The sequence below is a fragment of the Harpia harpyja genome, chromosome 16 (genome assembly GCF_026419915.1).
Source record: "Harpia harpyja isolate bHarHar1 chromosome 16, bHarHar1 primary haplotype, whole genome shotgun sequence".
NCBI classification, from domain to species: domain Eukaryota; kingdom Metazoa; phylum Chordata; class Aves; order Accipitriformes; family Accipitridae; genus Harpia; species Harpia harpyja.
In genome coordinates this window covers 22,679,854-22,701,226 of record NC_068955.1, presented here as the reverse complement: position 1 = coordinate 22,701,226, position 21,373 = coordinate 22,679,854, and the positions used below count along the sequence as shown (strand labels likewise).

General features: G+C 43.7%; 1 protein-coding gene across 8 annotated transcripts in view; it reads right to left on the bottom strand.

Annotated features, from left to right (window-relative positions):
* The window catches only part of MICAL2 (microtubule associated monooxygenase, calponin and LIM domain containing 2), a 122,345-nt gene that overhangs the window by 43,036 nt on the left and 57,936 nt on the right, over positions 1-21,373 (bottom strand). For 4 of the 8 annotated variants that reach the window (XM_052810467.1, XM_052810466.1, XM_052810468.1 and 1 more), the window contains 3 exons: positions 17,642-17,828; positions 16,501-16,589; positions 13,938-14,037 (listed from right to left, as the gene is read on the bottom strand). In XM_052810467.1, coding sequence (XP_052666427.1) covers positions 13,938-14,037; positions 16,501-16,589; positions 17,642-17,828 — 376 coding nt within the window. Of the gene's footprint in view, positions 1-13,937; positions 14,038-16,500; positions 16,590-17,641; positions 17,829-19,234; positions 19,331-19,767; positions 19,876-21,373 lie in introns of all 8 variants that reach the window. The other 4 variants (XM_052810461.1, XM_052810462.1, XM_052810463.1 and 1 more) reach the window with 4 other exon arrangements.

Here is a 21,373-nt window from a genome sequence, read left to right as displayed (position 1 = left end):
GGCTGGCTCTGGTATTGAGCCGGGCAGCTTCTGGGGCCAGGGACATCTTCCTGGCTCCACAGCAGGTGGACCTGGCCTGAGACGAAGGCTTGGAGGGGCTCTGCCCACCAAAGCAATGAGAACAGCTCTGCGGTACCACAAAACCAGCCTCACGCTTCCTCTTCCTAATCCACGTGACAAAACCACAGGTCCCAAACGGAGAGGGAACCAGGCTGGGTTGAAGCGCACTGGCCAGTGGCTGCACTTCACTGCCAGGCACAGCGCGGGCAGGAGGAGGTGAGGTTGTTCTCACCCTCGCTAGCCCGAGGGCACTGAACACACTGACGAAGGGCACGCTGCACCATGGCGTGGCGTGGGCAACCGGCCTTTGGAGAACACGCTGCCTGCCCAGCCAAAGCCTGCAGTGAGTTTATTTGCTTTAGCACCAGACTGGCAGCAGCACTTCCACACACAAGCTCTACTGCCCATCTCTTCAGTGCAAGTGTCTCTCCTTAGTCAGAGGTCTCCTGATCAGAGTCCTTGGCTGACTTGTACTGAGAGCAAATAGCACGGCTTTAGGGGTTTTTTGGTTTGGGTTTTTTTTTTAATGCAAGCAGTGGAGCTTAGCTGCCTTCCGTTATTTAAACGGCAGCAAAACAGCCAGCGATTTCAACAGAACAATCCTGTATTCATCTGGCCTGCCCACTCAAACACGATGAAAAATTTGGATAAACAATTTCTCCTTTATCTGTATTTCAAAACCCACCTCATCCTCCTCACACAGGGAGAGAAACAACTGTTTTCCTTACAAGGCAAGGATTTAGCTAAACCGTGTGGTAACCGAGAAGTATTCCTAAAGCTTCATCCACAGGGCTCGCATCCGGGTCAGCGCTCACCCGGAGGTCAGGGCTGTTCAAAACTCACTCCAATGTATGGGCTTGGCCAAACAGCCCCTGCAGACCCCCCACACAGATGCAAACCTCTTTCCAGTAAAACATACTTTTATTCTCCATTAAGTGTCATGCCAAGTTTTCCCGATTCAATATTGTGCCAGCTCACCCTTGCATTTGAGACAATTTTTGCGCCAAGTCTCGAATGAGTCAGAGGTGCAGCCAGTGAGAGACAAAGATGTTACAAGATCTCTGCAACGCTAGGAAGGTTTATAAAACTTGGAGGTGGGCCTTATTGCAGCTGAACAGATATGGTCACAGAGCACAAATCCTCAGGTTTTCCCCACAGCAACAATAATCCAAACACCACAGTCATTTACTCACTAAAGGTAAAATAGAGAGAACATTTGGACAGGAAGACCATCTTCAGCCAGTTCATGGCTTCTTGGTGGACTTGCAGGAATTCACACATCAGACCTAGCAGAGACTGTGGCTGAGCAGACTGGATGGCTCAGGGAAGTTTGTACCAGGGAGCAGAGAAGGCAACAAAGCAACCCAAACCTTTGGAACGACACAGCAAGGTCACATGCTGGACTGCCAGCCCGCACCCAGAGCCCCAGCCCTTCCAAATCCTTCATCACACTTTAGGGGAGGACGGGCTACACGAAGATGCTCCCATCTCAGCACGGCTGCCAAGCAGGAGCCAGGCAGGGCTGGTAACTTGGCAGGGGCCTGTTTTGAGCTGATTATCAAATCTGAGAAACAAACTGTAGTTTGTTGATGGCTCTGCAAAGTAGCAGCCTCTAATTAGGAATATAATGATGGTATTTGGAGGTCCATGTATATACAAGTCCAGCAGCAGCCCTACTGCAGAAGTTTTTAAGAGACCTTTCCCTTCATCTCCCTGGAGACACTCTCCCTGGCTGAGCCCTGAAGAAAGCACACAGGCTCAAGGCAGCTTCACACTAGCAAAAAGCATGCAAATTCAGTATGGTTCTTCTGCTCACGGAAAGATCATTGCAACGGTGATTTTCTCAATGACAGGCTTGTAAAATTTGCACGCTTACAGAGTAACACCCGGTGATGATCCACCATAACCTAAAAAGCATTTTTGCCTTTTTAAGTAACTTTTTGTACCAGCATCCTCAGTGGTCTGGATGCATGTCAGCATCTAATGGGCCTTCAAGCAGCACCACTCTCCTGCAAAGGCTCTGCGCCCAGCAGGAGTGGCCAAGGAGGGGGCATGGCAGCGAGACCGTGCGTGCAGAGCCACGACCCAGCTCTGCAGCGGGGACAGCCCCTCAAGTCATCCCAAAGCCCAGAAACAAGGATACGGAAATCTCTCAGCATGCGGGATCAGGGATCTCGAGTGTTTTTATGAATACCTCGGTTTGCCTCCCTCCCTCAGGTACAAGGGCAAAGCTGACAGCCAAGCACAGCAGCGGAGAGGTCTTTCTTGTCTGTAATATGCTGCATATTACAGACATGAGCTACGTGAATATTCTTAAAGCCCTGAAAGCTTGCAATTAGTTTTGTTAGTCATTTTCTCCTGGACTGATTTTAAGGCAGTTTGTACCCATGGAAATACAGGGCAGGTCTCCCCACGGCTACCAGGCACCTGTGACGGTTTTGCTCCAGCTAAACAGGAGCAGCAGAGCTGCACGGGCCCGTCGGCCTCATGCTGGAAGAGAGCAAACCCCTCCCTGTGTCGCAGGGCATCACTGCCAGCCCCCGCAGGGACCGGGGAGGGTTTGCACAGGGCACAGAGCTGCGCAGACCCAAATCCAGGACTGATGCTGTCTCACGGTCTCGGCACCACCGTGCCAGCTCTACTAGACCGCTCTGCCAAAAAGCTCAAGCTCAGATTTTTGAAAGCTCAAATCTCAGAGCTGTTTACTGCCCCTCCGTGACTAACAAACTGCTAAATGCAGTCTACCAGCAGGCAAGCTCCCTCTGCTACCCCAAAACAGATAAATGTATCATCACATCCCTCCTCCTGGTCCCAAAGGCTTTGCCAACACACCAGCCCAATTTAATGAGGGAAAGGTGCTGAGTTACAAGCTGGTGTCTCAGGCACACCGTGCCAATTCAGGGCTGCACAGAGAAGCACCGAAACCTATTTCCATGTTATGCCATGCTTGGCAGTGCGATTGCAATGGCTTCTGCTTAGGTGATGAAAACACCATGGTCCTGTGACAGTCCCTGGCACGGCTCCCTTTCAGAAACCTGCCCAGGAGCAGCGTGCCACCGCACACGCGGCAAAGGAGAAACCCCTTCCAAAGGGGCTTAGCGTTCACCCACCCAGGGCTTCGCAGACTGCTCTCAGCACTTTCTATGATTACCGTTTATAAGGCGTTGATCGTTCCAGCATCTGAGTGCCCCCACTGATAACGCCAGGGCCAACGTAAGCAGATGTTATTCATACTGGCGAGTCCTACTTGACAAGGCAGCCTGACTTTCTGTACGGGCTGCTGCTGCTCTCGAGTCATCTGCTAAACCAGCATCAGACAAATCACATTACTGTGACCTGGCAAGGAGATGACAAGGGCTCGGGAACCAGCCAAATTTGGGCAGAGCCAAGCCCCCACTGGGGCAGCTGGACCGGGTTGGCTGTTTCCCCCCACCTTGGGCAGAGCACGCGCCGCCCGTGCCGGCATAAAGCCTGAGCTCTGCCAAACGACGTCCCCCTCCCCACCGGGAGCGCTGGGCCAAGTGCCTCGGACACCAGCTGGCTCAGGGCAGCTGCATTTTATCAGCTTTGCTCAGGAGCGGCTGCTGTGTGCGTGCTTCTGTCTGTCTTGGACAAAAATGGTCAAAGATGCTCCACTGAAAAATCCCCAACCGAGCCAGCTGCAGCAGCCTCCCCATCAAGTGAATGCTGCCGTGCCATAAGCAGCCAGAATCATTCACGTTTATCCTCCCTCCTCCTCTTTAGCTGGTTTTAAGTCATGAGAAGGGAATTCATTTTTAAGCAAGGCACAGTGAGAGCTCTCCCGGTATTTCTTGGCTAAGGCAAGTCAGACCAAACGGGAGCCCTGCACGAGCAGAAAAAAGCGAGCCTTGCCGAGCTAACCAAAGTACTAAAACTTAAACTAATACAAACCCAGAGAACATCCCTGAAGGCAGATGAAAAACAGAAACGCAACAGAGCCAGGAAACAACAAATTTTAAAATTATATCAACCTTTCTGCTTTGGGCCACAACACACCCAGCGTACTGGTGGTCAGGAATAAAGTTTCTGCAGGGAGGCTGGTCCAGAAAATGCCCCCGAGAGCACCCTGATCTGCCCGGCTTGGGGGTCCCCCCACACCAAACACAAGGTCTGGTGGCTGACTGGGTGGAGACCCCCCGGCTGGGCCCTTGGAAGGGGTAAGAAATTGTTCATACCTGCTGCTAGCAGTGAAAGGGGACCCTGCCACAACTGCCCTGCCCTGAGGGCAGGCAGCTCAGCACCTGCTCTGCGGCTCAGGAAAAGCAGACAAAAAAATGACTGATTTCTTACAGACCTTCCCATGTTGCATATCTGCATGCAGGCCTTGTTCGGGGGGGTGGTGGTGGGGGGCAGAGAAGGAAACTGACTGGAATTAGGTGTTGCAACCTACATTTGGGATGTGATGTTTGAGCACCTCCGACACATCACGTTCTTGTGACTCCCTGATGGCTGTGAAGCAGGAGCAGTACTTACCCACAGCTGCCCCAGCCATTCCAGGCTGGCAAAGGGCTTTCAGGTCCTCAGGTGAAAAGCACCACTGAAATCTCAAGTGCTGCTCTTATCAGCAGGAGGCAGGTGCCCGGGCACCCAGGGCTGGCACATGGCTCACTCTCCCCACTGTGCAACTGGCCCAATACAACACGGTGTCTGTCCCCCCCCCAGAAAAAAAGATCCCAGCCTAACCTGCATCCTGCTTTCCTGGCCAGCAATCCTGAGGCTCTTGGCCTGCCATTAAACTGTGTCACCCCATAACTCATTCACAGGATGAGCAGACCTCTGCCTGGCCTTGTATGGAGCTGCTGACTAAGGCAATGACAGGAGTGAACAATTTTAAAGTGGAGTTACTCATAAATGTAGGCAGCTCTGATGGTGAAAGCAAACACCGGTTGGCATCAAAAACTGACATTAAGAAATTCAGTCAGCAGACCACAAATTGATCTGTAGCACACCCAGCACACTTTACTGCCTCTCTGACTTCTTACTGTATAATAAACCAAAAAAATAATTTACAAGTCCTGCTTATAATATAGCAGTGCTTTAAGCAAGCTGCGGGGGCAGAAGGAAGGCATCTTCCTACCAGTGCTGCGGAAGCACAGCTGAAACGAACCCAGCGAGCTGAGGGACGAGATGCAGAGCAGAAAGGGCTCACCAGGGAAGCACAGCCCACATGGGGCTGCAAGAGGGGATGGGGGAAACTATGACACCTCCGGATCGGTCAGACCTTAGTCTTGCTGTAATACACTTGCTTGTCAGCCCACACTGGAGCGCAACTCGAGCTCAAACCTGTTATAGCTTCAGCTGTGCCCTGTAACCTGAGCTTCAAAACACGTAAGGCTGCATGGGAGGATCACCCGTGTTACAGTTTGAAGCTGAAGACATCCCATTAAGGTATTTCACAGATCTGCCTTTGGAGGCTATAGGGCTCCTAGCAGCATTCCCAAACTGATGTCCTGTCCAAACTTGGACTTTTCATCACGCCTGAGAAACCGCCAGGCAGTTTTTCGTCCTTGAAAAAGGACTGCTGTAAAAGATACGGTGTCTGACATTTCACAGATTTCAGTTCTTGCCACATTTCTCCTCCTTTTTCCTCATGCTTGCTTCATACGTCTACAGAAGTCATTTCCATGTTATGGTGGCTAAAAATGGCAAAGAAAAAAGGCAACCGGCTCTCCCATCATCCACGGGGTGGGACACTGCTCCCTGTGGCAGTGGGACCAGACCGCCCGCCTGGCTGCCAACCACCAGCGCCTACAAACGCTTTCCTGCCGCCCCTTCTCCACCCACGGCCCAGTGACAGGCTCCTCCACGGCCCCCTCCTTCCATCCCCACACCAGGAGCCCACCTTCTCCCACTCCCCTGTGGGCCCACGCCAGCATCTACACAAGTTCTTCAGCAGGACAACACTTTTGCCAAGTATCCATTACTTACTCGACAACAGACACTTCTGAATTCAGGCATGAAACATAACCAGGGAATTTGAAATCGGCAAAGCAAGACAAAGCCCAAAGCACACGACTTTTGAATGCATCCGGGATGGTGCACATTAACGCTCTAATACAAACTAAGCAAAAATTAATACAGATAAAGGAAAAAGCAACTCAGTGAAAACCTACTACATATATTGAATGTGTATCTTTATGGAAAATTGCTTCTCAAACAAAAACTGCTGTAACAACCCACTATTTCCGTAATTTTAGAGTAAATACATATTTTATCGAGCAATCTGTGTTAGTCTGGTATATTAATGCATGTAGTAATTGTGAATTCAGAGTGCAGCAACAACAGTTCAATCCCTCGAGTGATCAGTGTCTGTCAAAATAATATTTTTTGCACACAGACTCAAAGCATCAAAAACCTTAAAAGAAAGACGTGAATGAATACCTGCAGAATAAATGCTGGAAGAGCAAATTCAAGACTACAGCAACATGCAAATTTCTTTGTAATTTCACATTTAAAAAAAAAAAAATATCAGAAATTCCATCAATTTCAAACAAGTTTGGAGCCCACCACCTGATGAGATGAGATCAAAGCCTCCCTTCTTCTTATGTTAACACAGTTCATGAAGAAAAGGAAAGAGACTTAGGGAAATATTTACATGACTAATATGTATACTTGGATCAAGCACTAATACAAAATGTCTTCTGATCTTCAGTGACATGATCTTTCATGCAAAAAAAAAAATCAAGTCCTCTGCAAACATATCATGCCTTCAAAAACATGAATATTAATGCAGAATTCAGTTCATTTCAGAACTCATTGTTTTGATCGGAATGTGAGGAATGAGTGAGCCAGCAGTGAATTAAAGCCCATTATAGAAACTAATTGCCATAATGTTGTGGGAAAACACAGACCATAGCCCTTGCTTGAGGTTGGAATACATACAGAAGCAACTTTCACTGGCATTTTATAGCTGTAGCAATCTAGAAGAAACCGAGAGGAACAAAAATTACTCTTCTTGGTAGAGTTAATGAAAGGCTGATGTTTCAATCTGAGCAATTTTAAGAAGTTTTGTCTGTACTCATTTTTTCAAATCAAGTATGTTTAAAAACAGCAAGATCTTTTTCATTATAAAGCATTAACATAATTATAATAAAGGAAGGTTACCTTTACAGAATCCCAACACGTTTGATTTTCATTAATGGACATCTAGGCAGGTAATGCTGCCTTGCTTTGAGAATGAAAGATTAGCCTGGCTTTTCAAAAAAAAGCACATCTGTGTACATATTTCCAATCCAAATTGCCCTAGTGACAACAGACAAATTCAGAACCCATTTGAACCAGTATAAAGAGGAAGAAAGAGCAACTCCTGTGCCTGCCAGACACAGCAAACGTCACCTCTGCACTTCTAGTGCTACAATGGCATCTATAACATCAAGTAGCTTCCAAGTCTTAGAAAGCATTAACTATGGAAAGAGGCATTAGTATCATCTGCTCCGAAACCACGATTTTTGGAAGGCACCCAGTTCAGCGGCAGCTCAAGACCAGAGTAGCAGCCTGTTTGCCTTTCAAACCAGCACCGCTGCCAATTCCAGCTATGCGAAGGGACAAAGCATTACTGCTTTGGTGTGCATTTATAACAGCACGTGCTTGCTGGAGACTGTGAGCACTGGAGCTTTTGGAAAGAGCTCAACACAAGAGCAATAGAAGGATTCAGGCCTCCTACTCACAGGGAGGTCTGCTCACATGGCCAGAGGAGGACAGGAGTCCCAAATTAGGCTTGTTAAATTTGCACAGAACTTAACCCACTACTCTCTTCCTTTAGCAGCATTACTAGGAGCAAAACAAGGAATATTTAGTTTTATCGTGTAATGATCTTGACTGAGAGGGACCTAACACGAACTTGCTCCCCTCAGGTTGCTCATTTTGTCTGTTTTACTTCTTTTCTGTATACTGTGTCCTGTCTCGTCCACTAACATTCCAGGGTATGGACTGTTTACTGCTAGGCATGTCCCTCTAGTGATAGGATTTGCTAGTGATTTGACTTCTACGCCACCACGAGAAACACAATTACAACAAACCTAGACTCTAACATTACCCCAATTCCAAGTTATTGTACTGATATTTTAGCAGGAATAAGTGAAACTTTATGAGAACAGCATGAACATCTGATGCCTCTCAAAGCTTCAGTGCCAAACAATCATCACCTTCTGCAGACACAAAAACCTCTTCTGATGTTTCCATGCCACTGCCTCTGCCTAAAATGATCAAGTAAAGATGGCAGAAATGAGCCTGCTCCAAAACTGTAAATTGTGCAAAGAGTAAATTTAGTTCTACCCGAATTGCTTTGTCCATTGCAATTAAGGAAGTGCCAAGTATTGTCTTAAATGGTATTTGTTGCCCTATGTTTTCATTATGTAAATCATCTCCCCCTCAGACAGCAAACTTCCTACTGTGCATGGTGCTTTTTCTTTGGCAGGGATGATGGAATAGTTCATTGGGAATAACATTCGGTGTTCTTTAGCAACATTGTGTTTTGCAACACTTTCAAAAAATTCATTTCTGTCATTCAAAGAACCCTAGTGAGGCTCAGTTTGAATTAACTTTAAAAAAAAAACACATCACACGATCTCTCCATTAAATTATTGGGACTATTCTTTCTGGGATTTGTTTTTTTTTCTTGAAATACAAAGGAGGAGATTATAGCTTAAGAATTGCAGAGCAAGCAAAAGAAAGAAGATGAAGGGGAGGACTACTTAGGAAAGCTCTTTTGGAAAACCTGCTGTTTAAAAAGAACCACAACACCAGCTTTAAAAACAAAAATGAAAATTAAAAAAAGCCATGGCAGAGCAAAAGAAGGCTAAATAAATAAATAAAACAAGGCCACTGTTAACAGATAATAGATCACCATTAGCTATAGCTTCCAGTGGTCCAGAAGATAGAGGGAGCTTGCAAATAGCACTCCAGAGCCAGTAGCAAAGGTAAAGCTTTACCCACAGTTGTTACCTGCTTTTCCTGTACACGATATAAAATCCCAAACACGTTAACTTAGCATGACCTTTACGACATTTGTTATATGTAAAATAAAAACATAGGGAAAGGTAATAGAAGTCGAAGAGAAGTGCCATTTGTGTATGCAATACAAGCAACCCCCATGCTCACCAACACCAATTTAGCATTCCCAGGAAGGATAAATCCCAACACCAGGCACCTCCTGATCTGCAGCAGATGGGATAACTTCTCAAGGACCCCGACGTATATCCCTTTCAGAAGGGACACACATGCGATTACACCACCACAGTGAAACTCTCCGGCCTTTGGGTCAGGCCACAACAAAGATAACGCAACAGCATCCACCAGAAGAGGAATTTGCAAATGAGTGTGAAGTCACTATTAAGTCTCTGTCCTCAGGAAATATTTTTTAAAGGAAGAGATGAAACAAGGAGACTTAAAAAGAACTACATTTATTTTTGTTTACAGCAGGTATCATAAATAAAGCTAAAACAATTTTCACTGTGTGCAAAATACAGAATTTCCATGTGAAAATTTAAATACAGCATTAAAAACTATTTAATAAAAATATTCAGTTAAGATTATAAAGTAAAATGAAGACAGAAGATTTAGGAGAAGGACAGAATCCTCACTGGCCAGGAAGAGCTAGGAAGACTCTGCAACAGGGGTAAAAAACACAGCAATGGGAAGTGGTTTGAAATGGCAGACCTTCACATCACGGCCTTCATCTCAAAGCATGCTGAGCTTTGTAACAAAACACCGTAGCCCTGAAATACACAGCAAGTCACGTCCTAACCATTTGTGCAGGAAGTGATGCTTAAAATACAGAGAGGTTTCTGCGTGGGCACAGTGTGGGGACTTTCAAAGCCATCAAGACATTTTAGGATACCCACACAAATTAATAATATTGCTTTAGTCACGCAAACATACAGGTCAGCAAGATAAGGAGCGTGGGGCTCTGACCCTGCAGCCCTTCCGCATTCCTCACTGAGGCGTGCGAAACAGGGCAAGTGGCAGAGGGTGTTTGGCCCCTCCCGAAAATTGGTGCTTAGATCAATTCCCAAAGGCCCTTCCCTTTGAAAGGGATCCTCAGCAGGGAAGGCTAGGTCATGACCATGTCGACCAAAACCTTAGTGCACTTGCTTGTCAGACTGAGCCCTTGGTTCTTGTTTGGATTCATTTCCCCTTCTAGATTATCAACATGTGATTACACACACTGGAACTTATGTAAAATATACATATAAATTTGTCATGGAGAGTAGTGGCAATGTCTCATGCAGCAAGACGAATCCATTCATCAGAATGGCAAATGGGGCCTAGTTAATTCGTTAACAAAACAATTCAAAACACTCTGGTTATATAAACCTGGCATTTTGATATTACAGACTAAAAATAGCATGCACATGTACTGCTATTAGGCCTGCCTACTATGTTACTTGGGGTAGAAGACTGGAATTTGCATCGCTTTGGCTACTTTTTCAACAGAATCCTTTTATATCATACTTTTCCAGTATGAAAGCAAAGAAGTGCTTAGGAAGCACCACAGTGCTCAAACGTTGCTTGCTCATTGCGTATTCGAGCTCAATGGAAATAGGTGCTCATGCTAACCAGGAGAATCAGTTGGCTAATCTTGTCCTGACCTTATTTTAAATCTTTCCTTCAATATTTTGAAAGAAGTAAGGCTTTAACTAGCTCTTTCAAGAAACAATTTACTTGCCTAACTTACCTTAAAGGCACAAGGAAGTGTTCATGCACAGACACAGAGAAAAACATTCTCTACAAAGAGCGCAGACGTTACCTTTTCTAGAACCGTGAACTCAGCAACAGGTTAAATGATCATGCCAAAGCGCACATCCATTAATATACCAGACACACAGTTTGCTCCAAAAGTCTTAAAAAAACCACGCAATGAAATGCTGTCAAACAACAGTGTTAGTCACACAATTTTGGAACTGGCAAGCAGAAAAAAAATCACCTGAGAGCAGAAAGGCTTCAGCCAGTGAGCGGGTGCAGCACCGGAATGATGAATTGGACTAAAAGCAACGAGGGAGATTGACAGAGAAGACAGCAGGAAAAAAAACACAGAACTTAACTTGGTTATATAGGAAAGCATCAGAAAGATTACGTAGGCACAAAGAAGAATTGGCCAAAATGAAACTGCCTTTGTTCATTAAATGAGGACAAATAGGTATGAATCTTACTAGTGGAATATTAATATGAAGAGATTAAAAAAAAAATTTATCAATTAGATTGATACCAATAAAAAACCTGCCCAACAAAATCGCCTGCAAAATCCCAGTGGAATATGCAGTGTAATTAAGATTCCTCAGGAAAACGTTTTCATTATGCAAGTTCCTGAATTCTATTGTGGGAATGTAGGGATTTTATTCCCTTTTATATATCTATATAAAGCCAATACTATATTTTAAATTATTTTTTTAACTTATTTTTAAACTTTCTACTAGTAAGATTCTTTTGCTTTAAATTCATTGGACATCAAAGATTTCCAAGTATCTTACTATATCACCATTTTCTGCAAGTTTACCATTATTCTCACTCTGCTGGAAATGAGAAAATTTCCTGTAGTAAACAGCAGGAGGAAATTTCAGGAAAAAGTGTTCCTAAAGACTGTGCTGTTGACAAACTGAAATCAAAATTAATGGCAAGCCCAAATTTTAAAACTGTAGAACTTAGCAGTTTGGTGTGTTGCAGGAGTAACATGGTAAAATGCACTGCAGATTTTTTCCTTTTTTGGATGAAACAATTACTATCATTAGCAAATAATTAAAAAGTATACAGTGTTCCAAAGCATTTTTTTTAAGGGCCATAAAAAAAGCTACAGATACATTTCTTTACATACATACAGATGCCCACCATGTTACTATAATTGTTGCTGTGTCCAGTCAATATTCTAGCAAAGTTTTGCTGAATAGATGTTTGAGCATTAATGGCAATTTATTTCTAAAGAATGCTACCTTATACCTAAACGACTTTTTTCAAGCACTTTTTCAAGTTCTGTGCATGTGCTCACCATTTTTTCCCAAAATACATAATCACTCTAAAATGTGAAAAGCTTTATCCTTGTAGTTTAAAGGAAGTCAAACTATCTAGAAGAAAAATCCAGTTTGTCATTTATTTTAAACAGAAGAGACATTTCTTTTTAATACCTAAGAAACAAAACAATTCAAATCATCTTTTCCCACATTACGTTTAAAAAAAAAAAAAAAAAATCAAAAACTGCTAGTCCATAAGCAGCACAGTCATTTAAGACCACTGGAAGATGATCCTCAACTTTAGTACTAACTGAATGCGACATTATTCCCTATTAAGCCACATTCTTTTGGCTAGACATAAATGCTACAGATGCTTTCAATTTTATGCTATATATATTACCATGTCTATGTATTTACCTATTTCCTGGTTAACTTCTGAATTTAAACATTTAAGTATTTGAGAGGCAGGGAGCATGCTTACCTCACCGGCTAACTAGGTTGAAAGCAGTCAGAATTTGGGATGTTGGTGTCTCCTTGCTATTAAGCTATTCAATAGCTTATTTAACCTGTCCTGACACCTTCTGATTAAGGTAGACCTTGTTGAGAGACATCTGAAAGAAATCTACTTAACAGCTGCTCCAAATAATAGAATTTCACCTTTCTGCCATCAGCTTTACACATCAAAATGAAATACCCAACTAAGAAGTAATCTCCTTAGAATACATTTGTAGGTTTTTGTTGTTTGTTCTAAACTTGTATTTTTAAAAAATTCCAAAAGACAATAGGACTAGTGCCTACCCAGAGGCACAACAGCAGTGATTTCAGTTACAGATGAGTGCTCCATAAATTGATATTCCTCGAATCAGCCACCTAATGAGGAAGCCTCAACTTGAGGAATGGGTCAGGTCTCATTACACTACCAGTTCCTTTGACTTACACTTTCAATCAAGCCTTTACTCCACTAAGATTTGCTCTTCAAATTTATTTCAAAGCTTTGAATAAATTAGTAGTACAGATTATACGCACTATCAGCAAAGGGTATCTATCACATATGAGAATGTAAAAGGCATGACTAGGAGCAATGTGAATTAATTACATGATTTTTTTTAAACATATTCATGCAAGTTATAAACCTCATAACCCAGAGCAAAGATGAAAGCAAGGAAAAAAAAAAAAAAAAGATATGCGCCATATTCAGGTTTCAAAACCCAGTCATTTGTCATAAATATTCCCCAAATATCTGAAAGAACACACATTTTTTCTTGGTCTAATGAAAAAAAGAAAAAAGGGGGTAGGGTGGGAAGGATGGTTTTAAAATGTACCACCCTCCCAATGGTCTGATTACAGGATAAAATGGGGAAGAAAAAAAACAAACCAAAACAATCTACAAAACATCCTTCATCTGTCTCCGTGTTCTGGAAATGTGTCTGGACACTGCCCTTCATGCTCTAACATACAGTACATTTTATATTGAAAATTTTGATTGCACCTCATTTATAGCAGAAGGAATCCACCGTTCATTGCATGAAAAGTAAAAAAGCAACCAAACAAAAACCCTCAAGAAAACAATGAGGCTGTTAATTTTGAAAATCTGAAAGGCACAACTGAGCAAGACACTTAGAAGAATTTAAACCCTATAGAATTTTTTCACCCATTCAAGCACATTTTCAAGTGATAGCTCTGCTTCCCGGTACATATGAGCAAGTACCTCTAGAAGAGCACAGAGGAATGGCACACCAAGGCTCAAGAGTTCATACAAGTAGGTATAGTTATATGCATTGTCCCTGAAATGAAGATTGGTAGCGTGCAGAAAACCATGCATCCAGTTAGACAGGCGTCTGGGGATGTCAAGCAGATCCCTTGTCACCCGAAGGGGCCAGCTTAGCGTGCCCCTAAAGAAGGAAGTCAGGATACCTGGGGACCTGTCCTCTGGACTGCTAGCAGTAGACAAAGTGCTTTCTGTGGTGGTCTCTGTGGGTTTGGGTTCCTCTTTCTTCCATGCTTCTGTTGCCTCCTTATATAAAGCATTAAAAAAAAAAAAAAAAAGTTAAAGATACTTCTAAAATACGGAAAAGCCCAGTTTCCGTTACTGTTTTCAAGTCTTCATATATATTTTCACTTCCAATTGCTCTTAAGTTCAACTTTACTTTGTATAGGAAAAGCTAAATTCCATTGAGAACCAGACTATAAATATGCCAAACTAACAGAACCAGGAAGTTATATTTTAGTATTGATTTTATAGAATCATAGAATCATTTTGGTTGGAAAAGACCTTCAAGATCATCGAGTCCAACCATCAACCATGCCCCCTAAACCATGTCCTGGAGTACCCTGTCCACTCGCTTTTTGAGTATCTCCAGGGATGGTGACTCAACCACTTCCCTGGGCAGCCCATTCCAATGTTTGACAACCCTCTCAGTAAAGAAATTTTTCCTAATATCTAACCTAAATCTCCCTTGCCTCAACTTGAGGCCATTTCCTCTCGTCCTATCTCCAGACACCTGACAGAAGACACCAACACCCACCTCACTACAACCCCCTTTCAGGTAGTTGTAGAGAGCGATAAGGTCTCCCCTCAGCCTCCTCTTTTCTAGACTGAACAACCCCAGATCCCTCAGCCGCTCCTCATAAGACTTGTGCTCCAGGCCCCTCACCAACTTGGTTGCCCTTCTCTGGACACGCTCCAGCAGCTCAATGTCTTTCCTGTAGGGAGGGGCCCAAAACTGAACACAGGACTCGAGGTGCGGCCTCACCAGTGCCCAGTACAGGGGAACAACCACCTCCCTGCTCCTGCTGGCCACACTATTTCTGATACAGGCCAGGATGCGATTGGCCTTCTTGGCCACCTGGGCACACTGCTGGCTCATATTCAGCAGGCTGTCAACCAGCACCCCCAGGTCTTTCTCTGCCGGGCAGCTTTCCAGCCACTCTTCCCCAAGCCTGTAGCGCTGCATGGGGTTGCTGTGACCGAAGTGCAGGACCTGGCACTCGGCCTCGTTGAACTTCATACGATTGGCCTCAGCCCATCGATCCAGCCTGTCCAGATCTCTCTGTAGAGCCTCCCTACCCTCAAGCAGATCGACCCTGCCTCCCAACTTGGTGTTGTCTGCAAACTTGCTGAGGGTGCACTCGATCCCCTCATCCAAATCATCAATAAAGATATTAAACAGAACAGGGCCCAACACCGAGCCCTGGGGAACACCACTTGTGACCCGCCGCCAACTGGATTTCACCCCATTCACCACAACCCTCTGGGCTCGGCCATCCAGCCAGTTTTTCACCCAGTGAATAGCGCACTTATCCAGGCCACGAGACGCCAGCTTCTCAAGGAGTATGCCATGAGAGACAGTGTCAAAGGCCTTGCTGAAGTCTAGGAAAATAACATCGACAGCCTTTCCCTCATCCACTAGGCGGGTCACCCGGTCATAGAAGGAGATCAGGTTGGTCAAGCAGGTCCTGCCTTTCGTAAACCCGTGCTGACTGGTCCTGATCCCCCTCTTATCCTGGAGTTGCCATGTGACTGCTTTCAAGACAAACCGTTCCATAATCTTTCCCGGTACCGAGGTCAGGCTGACAGGCCCGTAGTTCCCCGGATCCTCCCTCCGACCCTTCTTGTAAATGGGAGTCACGTTGGCAAGTCTCCAGTCCTCTGGGACCTCCCCTGTTGACCAGGAACGCTGATAGATGATAGAGAGTGGCTTGGCAAGGACCTCTGCCAGTTCCCTCAGTACTCTTGGATGGATCCCATCAGGTCCCATAGATTTGTGAGTGTCCAGATGGCGTAGCAGGTCCCTAACTAATTCCTCCTGGATTAAGGGGGGTATGTTATGCTCTTCATCCTTACCTTCCAGCTCATGGGGTGGAGTACCCTGAGGATGACTGGACTCACTACTAAAGACTGAGGCAAAGAAGGCATTAAGTACCTCGGCCTTTTCCTCATCACTGGTTGCTACGTTCCCTTCTGTATCCATTAAAGGAAAGATATTCTCCTTGGGATTCTTTTTACTGTTAACATATTTGTAAAAACATTTTTTGTTGTCCCTTACGATAGTGGCCAGATTTAGTTCTAGCTGAGCTTTCGCCTTTCTAATTTTCTCTCTGTATGATCTAACAAGATCCCTGTACTCCTCCCAAGTTGCCCGCCCTTTCCTCCAGAGATGATAAACTCTCCTTTTTTTCTTAAGTCCCAGCAAAAGCTCCCCATTCAGCCAGGCCGCTCGTTTTCCTCAGCAGTTCGACTTGCGGCACATGGGAATAGCCTGGTCCTGAGCCATTGAGATTTCCTTTTTAAAGAACGTCCATCCCTCCTGGACCCCTTTGCCCTTCAGGACCGTCTCCCGAGGGACTCTCTCAATTTCACTACTTCTGGACATCAGGTAGAAAACATCTTCACACACATACATACACAAGTATTGCACCCTGCTCCAGATAAAGCTGCCTCAACATTTCCTGCATTAGTAATATAACCAATACATACCTTTCCTTGGGTTTGTAATGTTGCTCTTCTCTTTCTGTGTTTAGTACTGACTTTGCAGTGCGTAAAATGAGGTTTACAGTAAAATTTACCTACAAAAGAAAAAATAAATTATATGCTATTTTATCTATATGTATACAGACTGAAAACCCACTGTTGTGTCTATAAAAAGATGAAATCAGGATAATTAATGGTGGGGCAGCAAAAGGAATGGGAAACATGCCACTGACTCTGAATAGCTCACCGCTCTGAATGGGTTTCTTTTACAGTACACAGATTTGCACATCTGTTAAACAACGCAAGTTCATTTACCTGCCACACGGGTTTAAGATTAATAAATAGCAGAAACCAACACAAGACATCAAGCAGCAAAAAGTCAAATAATCAGTTCAAAAAAGTCTTTGCAGAAGATTCTCTGGACTGCAAAAGAACTACCTTTGGCCTTGAGTCTTTAATCCTTTTGTAGAAGGAGATCAGGTTAATACTCCGATCTACTCAAATCACGTGGAAGTGGCAAGGGAATTTCAATTCAGTTTAATAATTTTCTTCTAAACTTAAAAAAAAAAAAAAAAAAAAGGCAAAAAATAATTCCCCATCTCCAAACTGCAGGCTGTAAGCGGGATTGAGTGCCCAAGATCTCAACCCCCCCATTCTAAAGCAGACTGGAATAAATTACATTGCTGCTTGGCCAGTACTACTGCTTTCTACTCCTGAGCCATAACATCTTGAAAGAAATAACCTATATTCCCCCCATCCATGTAAATCTGCCACTATCATGGCTTATCCTTACAGATCACATTATTTAATGGCCAGTTACAATGAGAGATGAGAATAATTCTGTACTGTTGGAGAAAAATCACCTTTTTTCCTCCCTGCTTTGACCTGTGATTGGACAAACTGCATTTTGGTCACGCAAGTTATTTTCCACTGAGGATTTCTTCATTTAAAGCTCAGGTCTGTCATAACTGGATTCTTTTGAAAGACTAGAACTGCCAGTACAAGACTCAAAGATCAGCATGGACGCAAACAACATACTTGGCAGACCTCCTCCTGACCGAGCTACTTGGCTAGGTCTTTTTCCCTAGTTCCATTAAAAGCATCAATACTCAGACATTTTAAAATATTCTTAAATAGCTCCTATTACCTTCTTCAACATCAAAGGCATAAATTCCTAAACGGAGTGTTGTAGAGCATATTTCACACTTGAAGCACTCCCTATGAAAGAAGTGGCCTTCTGCACTCAGCCGCTCCATAACATATACCCGTTTTTTGCAGAAATAACAAATGTCACTCCCCCCGATAGACTGAGGAAATTCTTTTCGCAGAGATCCCTGTTAAAAGATAAAAATAGAAATGCACGTAAAACCGTTGCACTACACCCAGATATAAATTGTTAAGTGGGCAGCTGCTTTAGCTGCTCAAAGTTTTACACAGCACCCTCCACATACAATTAAGACAAGCATCAGTCAGCTTTTTTATTACTCATTTGCTGCAATTCTGTAGGTTTATGCAGCAATTCATAAATCAGACATCACAAGGACTTTAAGGGGTGAGTTTTCAGCTGGACTTGCATCCAGCTTCCCTCTGGGAGTTCACCGACATTTTGTGTTTACTCGGGCACAAGGGCAGCATCAGCTCCAAACGCTCACTCATCACCCTGCACCGCGCTGGCTCAGGCACTCGCGTCTCACGGCTCTGCGCATCGGTTTCTCAGAAGAGGGCAAAGGCAGACCTCGCCAGCCTCGAACAACGGACACACATTTGGAGCTAAGACGACAGACACCCTGAATACTCAGTTCATACACACTCCAGAGGAAAACTTAGGCTCGTGCCTTAAGGCCCAGGAAAAAAAACCGACAGTCTTCGATGCTGGTGTCTGAATTACCATTTACATCGCTGCAGACAGGCTTCCCCTCTCAGCCATGTTCCTCCTGAGATGACAGCCCAAGCTGGGACTTGGTTTGTTTTAAACATCAATTAAATTCCTACCACAGACATTCAGAATATTTTTAACTCATTGGACTTTAAAATATGATCCATATTAACAACTTGAAACTATTTTGAAAGTTTTTGTTGAATTTGGGCTGGCAATTAACATTCTTTAATTGCCACAGATCTCATCCTCTCTGGATATACATGCAAAAGGTACAGAAGAATAAACTATAAATGGATTAGATGCCGCTGGGCTTCCCTTTTCTTATTAGAGGCAGGTATGAGGATGTTACTTTGCATTGTTGTATTATGCTTAGTTATAGGTCGGTACAGAGGAGCATCCTGTATCTACCACAGCCATCACCATCTCCCTCCCCTTCCACCATGCCCACTGCCACAGGAGAGGTCCCACACATGGGACAGAGGAGGCGCAGGCTTGGCAGAGTCCAGGCACATTCAGACATCAGCACATCAGTCCACACAACTCATCTTTAATTTGCCAGCAAAAGAAGGCCTTGGAACAATTTCTCAATGTTAAGTGCAAGTCACAATTGTCATTGTCACATTGTCTTGTGCTTAAGAATTGAGAATCCTATTCCAAATCTGCCATTAGTAATCCATTTTGCTGTGATGGATCATTTCAGAGCATGAAACTTTCTAAATGAACAACCATGCAAATGGAAAAATATACAAATGCATTTTTAAAAATATGATGTTAATAGAACAGAGAGTTACAATGAAGTGGAAGCAATTGGGTTTAGTGCTGGCTAATAATAAGTGTCATCACCACAGCACAACATCTTACTTTGCTTCCCAATACCTGACAGCTTTGAGCAGTGGAGGCAAGAGATGGCAAATGAGGAATGGGGCGAGAACCTGTAGCTCTCTCCAGAGACCGCTTCTGAATTCAACACAGAACAGTGTCAGAGTTTAAAAACAGCTCTCTTCAAAATGAGGCACGGTGATTCAGCATTTGTGTGTTAAAAATAACTGCATAAACATGTACTGTAAAAAACTTTCTTTAGAAGCCACCCTGATTAATAATCATCTTCTGTTAGTAATTGTACAAGTAATTACATTTAATAAAAGCCTCCTGAAGTTTTAATTCATACAGACAAGTAATAAAAACATAAATAGAAGACATAGCGAGCAACATTTCCAACACATCCACACATCAGCATATTTTGCCAATATGCACTTGGTTCCTTAGTAAGCGTTAGACTAAGACCTTTCATAATGCTTAAAGCGCTCCACAACCAGGGTCTTAAGTCAGGATGACATTTTGGAAACACCACTCTTTTCAGTCAAGTTATTGTTTCTTTGTGGGTTTAGTCTTACCAGTTCAAGGGGGGGAAGCTGTGGCTTGGGTCTGTGATCATTCACATACAGATTGACAAGAACTTCAGCCACAGCTCCAACTGCACTTGAGACCTTTCCTACAGTCATCTAACCAGAAAAGGGGAGAAGATGAAGAATAGAAGGAAGAGCTTTAGTTATTCTTGAAAAAGAACTTAAGGAGAAAAGGACAAGAATGATCTGAAAACACACAAACAACAATAAAGAGAGGCTAGGAGAAAGAGCAAAGGCAACGTCTAGCAGAGCACAAGCACGTTCATGCATGATCAGCATGGTCCAGCTGGTGGCCACAGAAGGCTTCCATGCAGCCCACACACTTCTCCCTGCGGATGATGGAGAAATAGCTGCTGGGAGCAAACACTGCTCCCACAGCACAAGGCCTCCCACTGTGTCCACGAAAGGCTGAGCTGGGAACTACTGCCTGGCTATCAGGGTTGGACTATTCTGACAGCTTAAAAAAAAACCCCGTTGTTCCCTTTGACTTCTTGGGACTTTGTTGTTGTATTTCAGAATCGGAGTGGGGACTAAACTTCACATTAACGGACCAAACTGTGGCATTTCAGGAAACATTCTACAAAAACGTACTAGAAGTCCCGCACAGAAACGTTTTGTCGATGCTCACAGAGCAACCATTCTCCCTCTCCCCAGTGACTCATCCTAACACCATGGAAAACTGGAGAAATTACGCTCATGAAAGGAGGACATCTCCTTTAATCTGCTTCATCACACTATTGCAGCCACAAATATTAGCCTGTTTCTAACCAAATTTATCAGACAGACAGGCCTGCAAGGAGACTGCAGTTCCTTAGGCTGTGGCTCCAAACGCACCATAGCCAGACCACTGACTGCACGGTCCAGGCTTCCTTGCCAAAACACATGCCTGGGGACTGGAAAAGAAAAAAGACGTGTGTGCGTGTGCGTGGCAGGCAGATAGGCAGGTACTCTAGTTCTCTGTTCCTGGAAAAAAGACTGTGAAGACTTCATAGATTTACAGAAATATTTTCTACCCTAAACCAAATTTTCTGTAGTGATTTTGATTTTAGTTTTATAGTCAATATAGGATCCCACGACCTCTCAGGTAGCAAAGGCAGCAAGGGCCATCCTGGTACAGCCAGGGATCTGATACTCTGCTTCTGAAGTCAGGACATTTTTTTTTTCCCCGAAAGGATCCATGATTTCATATCTTATGCTCTATTTGCCTCCCACAGAGCCCAAATTTTATCTCCCACACTTCTCAGTAAAATGATTTTTCTACTGCCACTACACCAACTCTTGCTAATTGAAAGGTTTTAAAATATCAAAGTTACCATGAAGAAAGGAGAAAAACATAAAAGCAATGGTATTCATGATACTTTAAAATAATTTTAAAGCATTTTCTGTCAAGTTTAAAAAGAACTTTAATCCGTTGTGGATGTGTTTTCAAAAATTATGATGGATAAAAATATTCTTGCTAATAAAAAAAAAAAAATTCAAGGGAACATGTCCAGCCCATTACAGGTGCCCTTATAGCTCCCCTTATCTTTTGAGAGTTATCCCATAATCAACTTAATATCCAGGCAGATATAAAATATGTATGTCAAGATGACAA